This window comes from Brassica rapa, chromosome A02, assembly GCF_000309985.2.
Source record: "Brassica rapa cultivar Chiifu-401-42 chromosome A02, CAAS_Brap_v3.01, whole genome shotgun sequence".
Classification (NCBI taxonomy): domain Eukaryota; kingdom Viridiplantae; phylum Streptophyta; class Magnoliopsida; order Brassicales; family Brassicaceae; genus Brassica; species Brassica rapa.
The window spans coordinates 18,569,945-18,587,674 of NC_024796.2; the positions used below are offsets into that span (position 1 = coordinate 18,569,945).

The window sequence follows — 17,730 nt, forward strand, 5'->3', positions numbered from 1 at the left end:
GCTTAAGGGCAGAAGAGTAAAAGCGTAAACCGACCTTGGAGCTAGTATATAAGGAGTCCTAGGCGAGGAGCAGGAGAAGGAAACTTTTTCAGAGCAAACTTAGCACTTAGAGCGATTTAGGCAACTTTCCGTTTTTGTTATTTCGAGCTGCGACTCAATTAGGTTTAGCCGTCTTAGGGTTGCTAGAACTAGGAATCTCGCCGACAGCTCTCGAGCCCAGGCTTATACCTTGTTGTAACGCTCATACGCAGATTCGGAATAAGATCTACTTTGCTCTCTTTTCGATTTCTTATTTTTATCGTTGTTATTCTCGTGTTCTGATTGCTTGACGTGTGGTAATTAACAGATATCCGGGTCCTCTGGGAAACTAGGGTTTTCTTAGTTTCCTTATTTAAACGGAAATCGACAGTGCGAATTTCGGTTCCCACAGTGTATCGGTCGATGTCCCAATAGGACCATCGGTGGACACTCTTTCGTGCTCCAAGAGATACTAAAAAACCGTTGAGCCACGCGATCTAGCGAGTTAACCAGTGCAACATACGACAGCTGATATCACTGATTAATCGGTTGAGCTCTAACATATCATTGCATGCAAACAAATGGGTACCTAAGGAATTATAATCCCAACACTGATAGAAACCCTAGATCTAGCAACATCCTTCCATTTCGAACAACCCTTGCCAAACTGAACAATTAACTTGTTCAACTTGTTTACTGCTTTATAATCTATTAGCCTAGTTTATTATAAATTGTTTAGATCTAATCGGTTCCCTAGCTCCTTGTGGATTCGATTCCTAAGTACTATAACTCGACCTCTTTTGATGAAAGTAACACTCTTTAGGGTAATTTGAGTGATATCACTGAACCACTTGCATTTCAAGCTTCCTCACCTGAGTCCCTAAGGTCTGAATTATTGTGTTCAGACTGTTGTAGGCTGAATCTATCTTCCAATGGAAATCCACAGTGAGTTGTTGATGTCCTTCCAGAACTCTGTCAAGCACTGCTTCAATCTTGCTTTCCTGAGTCTGTGGTGGTGGATTCTGGTAGAACGAGTTTCCATAGCCTCTGCTGTTGTTGCTGAAAGGTTTCTGGAACTGTGAACTCTGGTTACTCCCCTGACCATTGCCATAGAAGTTTCTGTTTCCACCATGGTTTCCAGACCTCTGAAATTCAGTACCTCCAATGTAGTTCACATCTTCTTCTCCTTCCATGTCTACAGCCTCTTCTCCTTCAGCTGAGCAGACTTGCTTCCTAAGAAACTCATGAACCACATCTAACTTTGCTCTAACTTCGTCCATCTATTCCTTCCCTAGGGATGCAACAGACTTCTTCCTCTCAAAGTCAGTGTTCTTGGTGCTGCTGCTGTTTGCTAGAATTTCTATCAGTCTCACAGCTTCCACCGGATTCCTGGTGTTGAAGTTTCCCTCGCTAGCTGTATCAAGAGCCATCTGATACCTCAAGGCGATACCTCTAAAGAAAGTGCTCAGCAGTTGCATTTTGTTGAATCTGTGGTATGGACAGTCTCGCTTGAAGAATTTTAATCTGATCCACGCATCTTTAAAAGACTCTCCAGTCTTCTGCGTGAATGTAGCGATTTTGCTCCTCAAGTCTTCAGCACGTGCCTCATTGAAGAAGTTTCGCAAGAAAGCATTTTTGATGTCGGCCCAGGATGTCAAAGATCCTGTAGGTAGCTGCTTAAGCTAGTCCCAGGATGTCAAAGATCCTGTAGGTAGCTGCTTAAGCTAGTGCATCGCTTCTCCAGTCAAAGAATACTTGAAGAGCTTGCACAATAGGTAGTCCTCGGGCACTCATTTACGAATAGCAGTGATAAGATCCTCGAACCTCTCTAGATGGTCCATAGGATGCTCGTGCGGTAACCCACAGTAGGGTATCTGTGAGACGAGTGTGTAGTACTGAGGCTTCAGTTCGAAATTCTGTTTCTGAATCTCTGGAAGTCGAATAGCTGATATGTTGGTGTAGTACTCATCTGGACGATGGTAGTCAGCCATTGCCCTTGGTTGAGCAGCCTCTTCTACAGGTTGAGCAGCTACTGTAGCATCAGTATCAGAGATTACATTCCCCTGAGTGTCTAGTTTCTGACCTATTGCATTACGCAGATGACCATCCTGGTCATACAGGCTTCCATTCTCGTCCTTTCTGAGAATAACAATCGCAACCATGTTTCGCGACTGATGATCGATTGATGTATGCAGTGTAGTATCGATCGATGTCGAACGATGTAGATCCGTCGACGATGAAGGTTGGGTGTCGGTCGACGGTTGGGTGCGAGAATCAGTCGCGTGAAAGCTACTGCGTCGATCGATGTGGAACGTTGGTCTTTGCGGATCATGCATCCCAAGTGAGCAGGATCTTCTAAGAATAGCAAGTGTTTGTCCTTGTTGCTTCTGGTACTGTTGGGCATGCACCTTAAAAGACAAGAAAAAATTTTGTGTCAGAATGGGGGTAGAGAAAAGAATAAGAATCAATAACACTAAATCTAATGGCGATCAAAGCTTCTCGGCAACGGCGCCAAATTTGATACCACTCAAATTACCCTAAGGAGTGAATTACTCTCTCAAATAAGAGGTTCAGTTGCAGTACTTACGGATCGAATCCACAAGGAGCTAGGGAACCTATTCAATCTAGTAAGGTTATTAATTCTAGGTGTTTGTTGTTTGATGAGTTTAAAAGAAAATAGCAATCCTAATTGTGCAAGTCTATTGCTCGACTAACAAGATGATTGGGGATGTAACTTTATTGGAAGATATTAGATGCATGGTTTCTATTCAGGTGTTAAAGATTATAATCATGTAGATGCCTAACAGTTGCATGGATGATATATTAGAGCTCAACTCCTTAATTACAGTGATCAGCGATGGCAATGTTTCACTGGTTAACTAACTAGATCTTGGATCTCAACTGTCGTCTTTTGATCACAAGAAAGTGTCGATCGATGATCCTATATGGATATCAATCGATACACCTTTCACAAATATCGATCGATTGTCAGAAGACAATTTTGATCGATGTTTCTAGCTAAGCCCTTGGCGTGTGTTGATAATGCTCACTAGTCTCCTAGATCAGTGGTTAGCTCTCTCTAGAAGTCCTAGCTTAACAGATTAGATTCAGGATAGGATGATCAAGGATGCTTGCCACATGCAAATTCCTAGGTTCATGTTCTAGTTAGCAAGGCTAAAACAAGCATTAAGAACAATCAATCAATGAATATCACAACTTAGCGAATCTATAGTTGCGGCTAATCCCTTTAACCTGTTTGAACCCTCAATCTAACAAGTAAACTACTCAGACATAGTTAAGCAATTCATGACACAAAATATAGATAAAAACTGCATAGAATAGAAAAGATGAATCAATGGAGTTCCAATCACAAATCTCTCTATGATTTTCTCTCCTTCTGAAAGTAAGAATACAATGGTGGCCAAAAGCTCTCTTGCCTCCTAACACTTAGGCAAGTATATAACTATTAAGTATATAACTATTAGGTTAATAACGATTGGGAAATGGGGTTTTGATTGTGGAATAATGTAATATAAATGGGTTATATCTTGTTTCTGGAATTCTGTATCATAAAATGGCGAGTTCTGTGGTAAGCAAAGGGGTGGATGTTGATTATGTATTATTTCAGGAGAATCAGAGTAGGGATAGTGATTTGTCTGTTGCTACTTTTTGTGCTGGAAGTGATGGTTTAATAAAATGGGATTTGGACAGGGAGTGTAGCAGTCGACTCTTAAGTGGATTATTGAGTAATAAAACACGAGCTACGAGTTTTTTAAGGGTTATATACAGGAAAACAATGAAGGTAACCTATGATATGATTCTGATCAGAGTCTTCATGTATTTAAAGATTAATTTTTTAGTGGCATATTTTCCGAATGTTTGGAGTTTCACGATCTTTCTTAAAGGGTACAAAGATCGTCATGAGATGAGTGTGGTATCATTTAAATAAGTTTTTTAATGAATGAAGATATTAAGTTGGAATTGTAGGGGAATGGGGAGTAAGTATACTATTAGTTACTTAAGAGAAATTTGGCATAAACACAAACCGGTGTTTCTCTTTCTTTCAGAAACAAAGCAACAATTTTATTTTGTTCAGCAGTTTCAATTCCATTTTGGATAAAAATATTTACATACGGTTGATCCGGTAGGAAGGAGTGGAGGTTTGGCCTTATATCATAGTTATGATTTCCCGGTGACTATAATATATTCGAGTAATAGAATTATAGACATTGAAATGAGTTATAAAGGGAAAACGATATATATTTCTTTTGTATATGGGGATCCTGTTCAGGGTCTAAGGGATCAAGTTTGGGAACGTCTTACACGAATTGGTATAACTAGAACGGAACCATGGTTTGTGATTGGGGATTTGAATGAGATTACTGGTAATCATGAAAAGGAAGGGGGAGCGTTAAGGCATGCATCCACATTTGTACAGGTTAATAATATGATCGAGAATTGTGGGCTCATGGAGTTTCCATCTTTGCGGAATACCTTGTCTTGGTGTGGGAAAAGACAAGATCATACGGTTCGATGTAGATTAGATCGGGCTCTAGGTAATACGGAATGGCATAATATGTTTCCAACCTCATATGTGGAATATTTGGGGATGGTAGGTTCGGATCATCGACCCATTGTTGCAAATTTAGATGAAAAACAGATTAGGACACAGAGACAATTTCGGTTTGATAAAAGATGGGTTGGCATGGATGGTCTTATGGATTCTATCTCAAAAGGATGGGATTTAAGGAATCAAAAGAATAATTCAAAGGTAGGTTATAAGATTAGTAACTGTAGACACGAGATTTCGGTGTGGCGCAAAAATAATCCCCCTTATGGAAAGGAGAAAATAAATAAACTCCAGAAGGCTTTGGAGGATATTCAGTGTGATAGAACAAAAACATATGAGGATGTATTGGAGGTCTTTAGGAAGCTAAAAGAAGCGTATAGAGATGAGGAATTGTTTTGGGAACAAAAATATAGGATGAACTGGCATGCAAAAGGAGACCGTAATTCAAAATTCTATCATGCTTTGACAAAGCAAAGACGAATCCAAAATAAGATTGTCGGATTGCATGATAGTTCTGGTAATTGGGTTACATCGGAAGGTGAAGTGGAAGGGGTGGCGATAGATTATTTTAATGATCTTTTCTCAACATCCTTGCCATCAGGTTGTGAAGATTTTTTAAAAGAGGTACCCAAGCTGATCACTGATTATCAGAACCGACTCTTAACTGCCTGGGCATAGGAAGAGGAAGTTCGACCGGCTTTATTTTTAATGCATCCGGAGAAAGCACCAGGTCCGGATGGAATGACGGCTTTGTTCTTTCAACAATCATGGTCAATAATTAAAAAAAGATATTACGGATATGGTTAATGAATTTTTTAGGACAGGATTCTTGGAGGAGCGGTTAAATATGACCAATATATGTCTTATTCCAAAGACGGCAAGGCCGAATCGAATGACGGAGTTTAGACCTATTAGTTTATGTAATGTGGGATACAAAATAATTGAAAAGGTGATTTGCCAGCGGCTGAAAGGATTATTACCAAACTTAATCTCCGAAACGCAATCAGGCTTTGTGTCTGGACGACTGATTTCGGATAATATTGTGATTGCTCAGGAGATGTTTCCTGGGTTGAGAACTAACAAATCATGTAAGGAGAAGTTTGTGGCTATAAAGACAGATATGAGCAAGTCCTATGATCGGGTTGAATGGCCCTTTATTGAGGCGAAGTTACTAAAATTGGGCTTTGCACATCGTTGGGTATCTAGAATTATTGTTTGTGTCTCTTCAGTACAATATAAGGTTCTGATTAATGGCCAGCCAAAAGGACACATTGTCCCAAATAGAGGATTACGACAAGGGGATCCGTTATCACTTTATTTATTCATCTTGTGTACGGAGGCACTAATTTCAAACATTAGAAAGAAGGAAGAAGAAAAGCTACTAACAGGCTTAAAATTGCACGTGGTAGTCCGACAATTTCACATTTACTGTTTGCAGACGATAGTCTTTTTTTCTGGAAAGCTAATAGGCAAGAATGTGGGGTTATATTACAGATTTTAAAAGATTATGAGAGAGCTTCGGGGCAACAAATAAATTTTGAGAAATCGTCACTTCAGTTCGGACATAAAGTTCCGGTTCCGACTAGATTGGAAATCCAACAGGTTTTGGGGATTACCACAATAGGAGGTATGGGAACTTACCTAGGGATTCCTGAGAGTCTGGGAGGATCAAAGACTCAAATTTTTGGTTTTCTTCATGAACGAGTAAATAATAAGGTTAATAATTGGACGATTCGGTTTATTACAAAGGGTGAGAAAGGAAGTTTTAATTAAATCAGTGGCATCACCTATGCCAACTCATGTGATGTCTTGTTTCCGTTTACCTAAAACGGTTACCAAGAAACTTACGAGTGTGGTTTCTCACTTTTGGTGGAGCGGCAATGGAAATAAAAAAGGGATGCATTGATTTTCGTGGGATAAAATGTGCAAAGCTAAGGAGGGGGCATTGGCTTTAGAGATATTCAGAACTTCAATACAACTTTATTAGCGAAGCAGCTATGGATGCTACTTTATAAACCTGAGTCTCTCTTCGCAAAGGTTTTAAAAGGGTGTTATTATAGGAAATCAGATCCTATGGATCCTATACGTTCATATTCTCCCTCTTATAGGTGGAAAAGTATTACTTCAGCTAGATCTGTGGTTAAAAAAGGGCTAATCAAAAGAGTGGGAACATGTTCAAGCATTTCAGTATGGAATGATCCCTGGATCCCCGCTCAACGCCCGAGATCAGCAATTCAAAAACTTCAAAATCAATATTTGAATCCATTACTTAAAGTGGAGGATTTCATTAATCCAGTAGATCTTTCTTGGAATTTAGATTTGCTTAATGCTTATGTTCACAAGGATGATGTGAGTATTATACGAGGTATAGCTATTAGCCGAAATCCAAAACCAGACTCATATGGATGGTTGTTTACGGACCATGGCAGATATACTGTTAATCGGGATATCGTAAGGAGAAATTATATCCAGATTTAGGATCTCAAAGCAGTGATATGGGCCCCAATGTTAAACCTTTGTTAGCTCACTCATGGAAACTTCATTGTTCGCCTAAACTACAACATTTTGTGTGGCAAATAATCTCTGGTAGTTTACCAGTTACAAAGAACCTTTATTCTCGGGGGATTAAGTGTGATTTGCAATGCCATATATGTAGTGCAGAAGAAGAATCGATTAATCATGTGTTTTTTGAGTGTCCCAATGCGCGCCAAACATGGGCTTTATCTAATATTCCCTCTCGACTGGGAGTTTTTCCTACCCATTCTCTTTTTACCAATATGGATTATTTATTTTGGCGGTTACCGAAGGAACCCGATTTAAGTTATTTTCCGTGGATATTGTGGTATATTTGGAAAAATCGCAATGCTAAGATTTTTGATGATAAAATTGGAAATCCTCCTCAATTTTTCCGGACTGCAAAGATAGAAGGCACTTTATGGGCGGAGGTCCAAACTAAAGAGGATATAAATAGGGGTTCTTCATTTGGCGGGAGCTCTATTTTACAAGGGGTAAATCGATGCTATATTGATGGCGCATGGAACGAACAAGATCCCTTTACAGGGCAAGGATGGTTTGCAGAGACGAAAGATCCACTGATAATATGATGGGTGCTATGTCTATTCGCAGGAGTTTATCACCTTTACATGCAGAATGTGAAGCTTTGATATGGGCGATGGATTGCATGAAGACCCTACATATCTCAGAGGTGGTGTATGCAACAGACTGCTCACAGTTGGTGAAGATGGTGTCTACTCCAACAGAATGGCCGGCATTCACTACTCACATGGACGAGTTTCTACGATGTAAGGAATATTTTTCTACCTACACTATTCAGCATATTCCAAGGGCACAAAACACAATGGCGGATAAGCTAGCACGAGGTGCTAGGACTCAGCCTTCTGCTATGGTTTATGTTGACTCCGTTCCTCCTAGATGGCTTTCGGCTCAGGAATCTACTTAGTATAGTTTGGTCTTTTATGTTGAAAAAAAAACTCTTCAGGGGTAATCTTGTAATTTGGTGAAGCCTTGGGTTTAAAGTCGGCTGGAACCAAGTCACACGTCTCGCGTCTCGAGATTGATCGATTGTAAAGGATGTACATCGATCGGTTGCTTCTTCTTCGTATCGACCTCTAATGGTCAGCTCGGATGAAATCTCTTTTAAGCTCCTAAATGCTCCATAATATCATCACTTTACTCCAAGATACTCCTGAACCTGAAAACTTACCTAGTAGGATAGAATATATAATATATAGATAGTAAAATACTTATATACCATGGGTGAAAATGGGTCAAATCCATGGTATATCACTCCCCATCATGACGCTCTAGTAGTATCGCTTACCGTAGCAAACTGCTTGGTAAGGAGGATCCTAGTAGATAATGGAAGCTCCAGTAACATCATCTTCCAGACTGCCTATCAGGACCTGGGTTGGATGAAAGTGCCTTAACTAGAAAGACAACCCCACTCGTGGGATACAGCGGAGAGGTGAAGCAAACCGCCGGTGAAGTGGTCCTTGCAGTCTATGCTGAAGGAATCAACATGTCAACTAAGTTCCTCCTCGTCGACTGCCAATCATCTTACAACATGATCTTGGGAAGACCATGGATCCATGATATGGGAGCTGTCCCCTCAACACTCCATCAAATGGTGAAGTTCCCTACTCCCTGGGGCATCAAGGCCGTCAGGTGTGATCAAGAAAATTCTCGATCCTGCTACCAGACTACCTTAAAGGGGAAGACAAAGGTCTTATAGCAATTACATCATGGGTCCCAAGCTCCACACGTATCGGGACCCGACACTAACAACATGAAAGGTACGCGACGAGTTAGAAACGAGAGAAGGAGGCCGAGGAATTCTCCCTGGCTTAACATCGACCGCTTCGCATGGTCTCTTTTGGATTCAAATCAAGCTAGTTCGGAGGTAGTCAAAACCCAGAGTCCTTTCGATTCAAGGCCCAGATACGAAGCACCATATCTGGAGAACATGATCCCCACGACGATAACGCAAAGGAAGAGTATAAATGGAGAACATGATCCGCGCTAAACTCATAAGCTCGAGCAGGTTCGGCCCAGAGAAGCATCATTCCGCAGCTCGGAGAGGGCGACGGTCTGCAGGTGTCATCTCCACATGTTGTCAGATACCTCGGTACCCTGAAAACTCCGGCCAGATAAGGAGTACCAAGAAGCAGGATGAGATACCTCATTTTCCCCGTAAAGGACCACTCAGGAGACCAATCTTCTCGTACACTCGGAAGGGATCAGACCCCAGAAAGCTTTCGAAATCCTCAATCAACCAGGTGGAGGCGATCGCAGACCCAGTCCAAGGAATCTTAAATCCCCGACGACACCTTGGCCATTCCAAAGGAGGGGCCCGCACCTCGAAGCAGGATCATCCATGACGTTGGGGCAGAAGATCTCTAAACCCCCCAAGGTCCTGAAGAAAATAGCTATCAGTATAGGATCTCTGGGGCAAGCTCAACCTACGAGCAATGCAAGGACCCATAGGTCAGAGGAGAACCCGATAAGCCTGGGAGCAAAGTAGTAGAAAAACCACTTGGAGTATTCGATCCCCGACGGACTATCCCCCAGACGATGAAAGGAGGAACCCTCTCTACATTGAGCACAACCCCCAGTCTCATCATCCGATGAAACGCCAAGCTGTCGGCCCGTGACCAACCCAACCGATGGCACACGACCAGGAGCCATGATGAGCAAGCTGAGACGGGGATCTCCCAACAAGGGGACGAGGTTCTACGATAGGACAGAGTCCACGAGCTATCAAAAAGCAAAGGTAAAACGTAGTCTACCTATTTGGAGCACCTTGCAACCTATTATTCTATATTAGGATCCCTGGATCTCGATTTATGTTACCTATTATCTATTGTTTAAGCATTTTGGTTTCCTACTTATATGTATGCTTAGAGTCTCCGGACAAAGTTTATATAATGAAATAGTTCCGACTATAAATGTAGTAGGAAAGCCACAATACTTAAAAGGGCATATAGGGCTGGATCAGGTTCCACGAAACCTTCGAATCCTAGCTCAACCTCACTGATATGTGGTATTTCCACTTGAAAACAAATGGGTATGAGACATAAAGCAGGAATGGGTCTGCTCAAACCTAAATATGTTGTCGATACTACCAAAACCCCTGTATACCCTAAGGCATATCGGGGTCCCCAAAAATCATACGCGCAAGTACCTGTATTAAAACGCTCCAGGCTATACGATACATGGTACACTATATAAAAATGCCAAAGTACTGTGACGTACTGATATACCATGATTTTCACCCGTTTTTATACATGGTATATAAAGGTTTTAAGATATATTAATCATGTTTTAGAGTCTTTTCAAAGCAAATACAGGTTTATTCACCTGATGGAAGGAAATGATATTTTTGGGACATTTTGGAATGCTTTTACGCAAGGAAAATCGATCGACGCTTGAAGAGCAACATCGGTCGATCGTAATCACTTATCATCGATCGATATACATATATGTGCATCAATCGATACACAGTCACACGGATAAAATCGCAAATTAAAAGATTTCATTTCCCAGAAGATCTATTATTTACAACTTAAGTCCCTGGCAGCCTGTGAGGCTATATGTACTAGGGTTTTGTATCATTTCTAGGCAGACACTTGCAAAAGTCCTAGTTTTGGAAAAAGAGCATTTTGGCTACCATTAGGAGAGCTTAGGATTGGAGAAATAGATCTGAGACTGCAAAACAGAGAAGATCTTGAACTCCTTTATTTCTATTACTCTATTTATTTGTGTTATATGTTTCATTTGAGTTTATTTCACACCATCATGACTTTGTCTCTCATGAATATGTTTGAGTAAACCAATTGTTAGATTTAGGTTTCTCATAATGGTTGAAATTATGTGCTGCTAATATGACTGTTAAAAAGGTGTTTTAATTGTTCTTTCATTGCTTATGGACTTAATGCTAAAATTGAGATTGATCACCTTCATTTTAGATCTTAGGATTAATTGAGTCCAACTAACCGTTTCTCCCCCAATACCTGAACCCATTTGCGTGATCTAACTGACTCAGGCGCAACGACAGTTGGTCTGAGAAGGTTAGAGAACAAGTTAAACCCGTTCGCAAAGCTCGCTAGAATAACCATCGATCGACGCAACTATCGTTCTGTCGGTCGATCGTTACAAAGGTGTATCGGTCGATGTACATCAAGTCGGATCGATCGACACTCTCTCGAGATCAAAATACGACAGTTGAGATCCGAGATCTAGTGAAGATAACCTATCCGGTTAAATCAACGTTTAGTTCAAGAGCCATTGAACCCTTTAGTCTAAACTAAGTGCATACATTTTATACCTGAGAATTGCCTGAATCTAGCTACTTTCCCAATCTTGAAACCACTTCAATTCAATCTATTGAATCACTGTTGTTTTCGATTTATCATTTAGTGCTTTTAAAACTATTAAAACCTTTTAGTCTATATTCATTTAAGTCTATTGAGTAATCCTAGAGTCTCTGTGGATTCGATCCCTAAGTACTACATCTGAACCTCTTTTGATGAGAGTAACACTCTTTAGGGTAATTTGAGTGATATCACGTACAGGGAGCACTCGACTGCTTGACCAGACGTGGAGAGTGGTAAAGTCTGGCACTTGGATTTTCATGCACACCAGCAAAACTTTAATAAGTCTGATAGTGGCTTCTGCAGAAGCAGCATGCAGCACGAGAACTAGATAGTGAGCAACTTCCGAGTGGTAGAATGTGAAAGCTCAACAGGTACCAGTAGTAGTCTCTCCTAGGGAGGCGGAATACGGTTCCTGCGAAACCATAATTCTGAGTTAACACGAAACTCGGGTCCAGGCCCACAGGTCCTATAACAAAACTTTCACGAGAAATCCCAAGAACTCTCGAAATCTTGAAATACCTCAGGGTCCAAATACCTATAAACTATGGACCCAAGTTCCATAATCATTCTAGGATTATAGGGGTCGGTCCCAGGAACCCATAAACTTCAGGGTCCAAGGCCGACTGGATCCCCGAATTCTCCAAAAAGCCACACGGCCCCCAGGAATCAGGAGTGATTCCCACCAAGAAATGATTCAACCCGCAAAGTAGGGGTTAAAGAATCAATTCAACAAAAACGCACGAAAGGAGTCAAAAGCAACAATCTCTTAAAAAGGGACGGCAATCAATGCTCGAAACAGTAGAAGACATTACTCAAAAGAAAAAAGCTCAAAACACCAGCATAAAAAGAAAAAAGGCGTCTCTAAACGTTTAAAAAGACAGATCTTCCGAGTATCGCGATCCCACTGCAGATCCCGAGGTAGCTGCTTGAACCGGTCCTCCAGTCATCAGCTGGTCAACTCCTTCAGCCAAGAATAGGTAACGGCAATATTCTTCTTCCGGATTCCATTGATCCACTTTCTTCTCCAGCCACTCATTCATAAGCTCCTATCTAGCCGTACCTCTCGCCCGGAGGACTGATTGGTCCCTATGGAACGCCATATCCCGCACTTGGTTACGAAGGAAAAAAATTCTGTGAGCAATCTCTGATGAACAGTCATAGGAGAGATACGAGCGGGTGGAGCTTCAGTACCAGCCAGAGGAACGAAAGAAGGACCAGAGACCGACGAAGCGGAACGGACGCTCGGTCGTTACGTAGCGACCGGATAGCGTGCATGTGCGGTAGTTTCGCAATGATCGAGCTTGAGTTGTCCATTTTGAGCTTTCAAGGACACTTCTTCGTAAAAACTTCGTATTGGTTATTTTTTTACGAAAATCATATTTTTATTTTACTATCTTCTCGGAAATACGATTTCCGAGGGTTTTCGGGTGTTAATTCCGTTACGGCCGTTTTTGACCCCAACAGTTAGCCCCCCAGCCCGTTAGGACCATGCATTGTAGGGTCCTAGCGTGCGGTTAGGCATGTTTGGCAAGTTAGGCGTGTTGGATGGAATCAATATCCGAAAGTCCGAGTTTGAATAGTAAATTCTCATGCCTATAAGAAGAGAGGTAACTTGTTTCACAATTTTTTCACTTTCTTGTTTTCTCTAAGATCTCTCTTAAGAAGAACTTTCTTTCTTTCTCTCCATCCTTTCCCTCTATTTTCCCAAAAGAGAAGTATAAAATGTCGAGCAAGAAAAAGATTGCGAAAAAAGGGTCTTCGTTCGCGAATGCTCATGAAGAGCTCATTGTTCCGAAGATAGAGTTCGTGCCTCACTCGGTAGATCCCGCCGAGAATGAGGCATGGTGGGTTGCGCATTACGGTTCGATCACTCCTCTCAAAGAGAAGCCGTTCCCGGTCCTGACCCATCGTGCGGTCGAGGAAGGGGCACCAAGCAGGAGCACCGACGAGTTCCTCGAGATCATGCGGTCGTTCTACCGCATTCCGAGCACGGTGGGGTTCCGGGTTCCTCGTCGAGGTGAAAGCGCTGATAACCCCACGGAGGGTTATTTCACTTGCTACGAAGCGTTTGTAGTGCGTTGTCGATTGTTGTTCCCAATTCCCGAAATCGTCGTCCGAGTGTTGGAGCGTTTCGAGGTGGCAATCAGCCAGCTGAATCCACTAGCCATTCAGCACCTTGTTGGAATCCTGATCCTGAGTTACGAGCATGGTCTCTCCCTTTCTGTTGATCACTTTGATGCGCTTTTGAGGCTACAGCTCGTCAAGGATAAGGATAAGTATAGGCTGGTCCCTCGGAGCTTCATGTCGGTGGTTAAGAGGTTCATCTCCAACTTGAACTCGTGGAAGAAATTTTTCTTCTTTGTTCGTATAGACGCTGCGTCTGTCAAAGAGAGTTGTATCCCACTGCTCCGGAGGTTGCCAAATGATCGTCCCTTCATCAACCCGCTGGCCCCGTTCCCCGAGGATATCATTGAAGTGAGGGACCTTCTTAGGAATTGTCTGTTTTTCTGGACTTCTTTCACGCTGAAACGAGTTCGGAAGGCGCTAAGGTTTGTATGTCCCGATCCGGTGGAAGCGGGGAACGACTCCGAGCCTGATGATCAGAGTCCCGATGCTGCCCCCGCTGCTGCGATGGGGTGGAACTCTTCAAAGGGGAATGATATCGATCTTGGCGACATAGAGTTTTCGATGGACGAAAGCGGTTCTAGCGAGGTTCCTATTCCGGACTTCGACGATTTCTTCGCTGGTTTACCCTCGGGCTTCGATGCTCCTCCACCAACGAATGAAACAGGAAGGCCGAAGGTTGTCGCGGAAGGGTCTCGTATTATCAACGGGGTATGATTTTTTCGAAAATATTTGTGATTGGCTAGGTGTTTCTTTTTCTGCTTATAACGCGTTAATTGGATTCGTAGGGTCTTAACTTGCTTGGCTCGGCCATTGAAGCGAGCCATAGGGAAGCTATGGTCAATCGTTTTAAAGCGGAGAAAGCGGAACGAGATCTCGCTCGCGTGCAAGGCGAGGTGTTGGAGCGAGAAGCGTAACTTACTCGCGATCATGCGCGAGCTATCCTTAAGGCGGAAAGGAAGGGCAAAAGGGATATTGTCGAGGTGATGAAGACTCGTGCCTCTCAGTTCCAGGTCGAGTATGGGAGCCTCAAGGATGCCTTTACCTCGGTGGGCGATTTCCGTGAGTGCCGCGGTTCAGTCGGAAGTCTTTGGAGAACGCAAGCCGATGACTATGTATTTGAGAAGGAAATGAGCTTGATGAAGAGCGGCATGAACTAACGTGCCCACGCTGAGGCGCTCATTCCCTCGATCGACGAGAGGATCCAAGGGTTCTGGGATTCCATCCCGGTTTCCCCTGATACCGAAGAGGTTCCGACCGGGTTTCCTGATGGTGGCGAGGAAGTGGATCGTCCTGCGGATGCATTCGGCGCTTCGTTGTCCGGGGACTTTGACTTTGGGCCATGAGAGGTGGAGTGATTGTTGACAGGGAGATGCTTGTCTTTCCATTATATGTTTGTGGCCGAATGTGGCCTTTATTTCGAGAGATTGTATGGGCCTGTCTTGGCCGTTTTTATTGCTTTTCGGGATTGGCCGTTGGTGGCTTTGAATCCCTTACCGCTTTACGTGGTTTTATATATATGATGAATGTTTAATTTCGAATTTTCCTGAGTAGGTTCGAAGTAAATATGAGTTGTCATCTCATATTTAATTCCGATGAGACGTTCAATCTGTTGGTTCGTTCGTGATTTTCGTAGAAAATTACTTATCTTTACGATTTTCGGGAACATTGAGATGTGAACGGAGAGACATAGTTTAGGATCTCGTATCTTTTAGATATCATGTCTTGAGATGTTTGAGACCAATGCGATGGTTTTAGAGCAAGACCTAGGTTTACTTTCGGTTTAAGGTTTGTGCGATGACTAGCCGTCTATCGTTTTTCCTGTTGCGATTTCTTCTTGACTCGTACCGATTTAAAGTCCGCGATAGGTTCTCGGCTTATATGACTTGTATGGTACGAATCGAGCATCTTCTCAGAGGCAATTTTTAAGCCAACTAGAAGTGCTAAACCAAAATTTCGGATTTTTGTTGTAGCGCGCTTTCGTCCTTGTGTTGGACGTTTGGAAGATCAAAAGAGTGATCGAATTGCGTTTGTTTAAGACGGCTGGCGTGTTCGTCGGGGCCAATCGACGAACGGGGTGTAAGGTTTTGGTGGTCGCGTTCGGACAATTTGTTCGCATTATCTTCGTATTTTAACTTTGTGACGTCTCGCAGTTGTTTCGAGGATTATACGTGTATCTTTAAGTGTTTGAAAGATGATAATTTTACGATTTTAGGCCGGATGAGGCCGCAGACAAGAGTCTTAACGTTTCTAGGCGTGTCCTGAAAGTTTTTGCGTTTAACTGAAGCGTAAACGTTTTTGATAAAAAGGAGCAACGTAGATTTGTAGTAAAAGTTTTCGAAGTTTCTAAAAACTCGATTACAATAATGAAGATTTTTCTAAGTGGGAGTATACGAGTATACGCACCCACTCCCCCCCCCCTTTTTAGAGAGGGGGATAGCTGAACTCGTCTTTTGACGAGCTGCCTACGTACCCCTTTCGAGGATCAAGCCATCTCGTAGTAGCGTGGTGATCGTGGCCGGGTCAACGCTATTTTACGGATGTTCCGGTTGAGTTGTAGCGTCGGCTTCGGACTTGTGTTGAGTTTCGACATCCGATGCGCTTGCGTCGGCACACGATGTTAATTCGTCTTTTCCTGGGGCGTTTTTGGCCGAAGATCGATCTATCTTCATGCGTTTGCCGTTTGCAGTTGCAGAAGTCGTGATTTGCCTTAACTTGTGCTCTGCGAGGAAGCATATCCGCGACTGTTTTTGGGATCCCCAGATAGCCGCGACTCCGCTTGGGGTCAGAAATTTGAGACCCAGGTGGTAGGTTGATGGAACTGCTCGCGTGGCATTGAGCCATGGAGTTCCCATGATCACGTTGTAGATAGCGAGATGATCGACTACCGTGAACTCGACGATTTTCGTGATCTCCTTGGCCATGACTGGCAACTGTATTGATCCAAGAGTCATCGATACTTCGCCTGAAAAACCCGTGAGCGGTTTCGGCGTCGGAATTACTTCTCCGAGTTTGATGCTCATCCGCTTGAGAGTGTCGCGGAAGATTACATTAACCGTACTTCCCGTGTCGACCAGTACCCTTCTCGCAGTGAGGTTGATCGATGCCGCCGGCTTCCTCCTTTGTGAAGGTGATCGAGCAATTTTGGCCATCTCGGGGAGGAGACAATGTAGGCCAATTTGCACTTGACTTTGCCTTCCATTGGTAAGCCTTGATGGCCGAAACAGTATCGCCGCTGTATTGTGATCCTTCGATGATCATGTTGACTCTGCGACGATTGTTATCATTCCCCTTGTCGTCCGGCCTCCTACCGCGTTTATCCCCGGGCTTGTTTTGTTGAGGGGACTTCTCAGCGGGCGGATTTCTGTCCGTCTTTGGAGGGTGATCAGAGTCGAGGATGAGATCCTTGACGCTGGTTACTTCCGAGAGCTCTCCAGCGAGTAGCTTTGCGGCCAGCCTTGCTCCCAAGACTTTGCAGTTGGTCGTGGAGTGTCCTCGGGACTGGTCGAACTCGCATAAGGTGTTTTCGTCATACCCTTGGTTGCGGGTCCACATATTGCCCATGGTTCGGCCTTGGTCCAAATTGATCGCGTAATTATGCGCCCCTTGGAGATCTTCCCCCTCGTGATGGACATACTTGTCGTTGCGAGAGTTCTTCTTTTTTGCCTTCGGATCCACGTCCTTCGAGGATGGTCTTGCCGCCTTATGTTTTTGCGATAAGACTTTAGTTTCTTCCTCGACTATGATGTAATCCGTTGCTTTGTGGAAGGCGTCCTGGATCGTTCGCGGTTTGTCGAGGGTTATCCACTTTCGGAATTTCGACTTGTACTAGAGCGTCTTTCTCAGCGCGTCAATGGCCACTTTGTCGCTTATCCCGCTGACCCTGGACATTATCAGCTTGAACCGGCTGATAAACTCGCGGAGGGGTTCGTTTTCCCTCTGGGAGAGACTCCAGAGATCGACATCGGAAGTTTCTCTGTCTATGAACACAGAGTATTGTTTGAGAAATTCCGATGCGAGCTGTCGGAAACTCCCGATAGTGTTGCGATGAAGGCGTGCGAACCATTCGAGCACCGCTCCTTCCAGATTTTCGACGAACAGGCGGCAGTAGCCGGCATCTTTTTC

General features: G+C 43.3%; 1 protein-coding gene across 1 annotated transcript; it reads left to right on the forward strand.

The window, feature by feature from the left end:
- Window positions 1–1,462: 1,462 nt before the first annotated feature.
- On the forward strand, window positions 1,463–10,067 carry LOC117131873. The gene is made up of 2 exons (XM_033284806.1): window positions 1,463–1,687; window positions 1,730–10,067. The coding sequence occupies exon 2, from the start codon at window positions 4,253–4,255 to the stop codon at window positions 5,264–5,266; it is 1,014 nt and encodes a 337-aa protein (XP_033140697.1). The 5' UTR covers window positions 1,463–1,687; window positions 1,730–4,252; the 3' UTR covers window positions 5,267–10,067.
- Window positions 10,068–17,730: the final 7,663 nt, after the last annotated feature.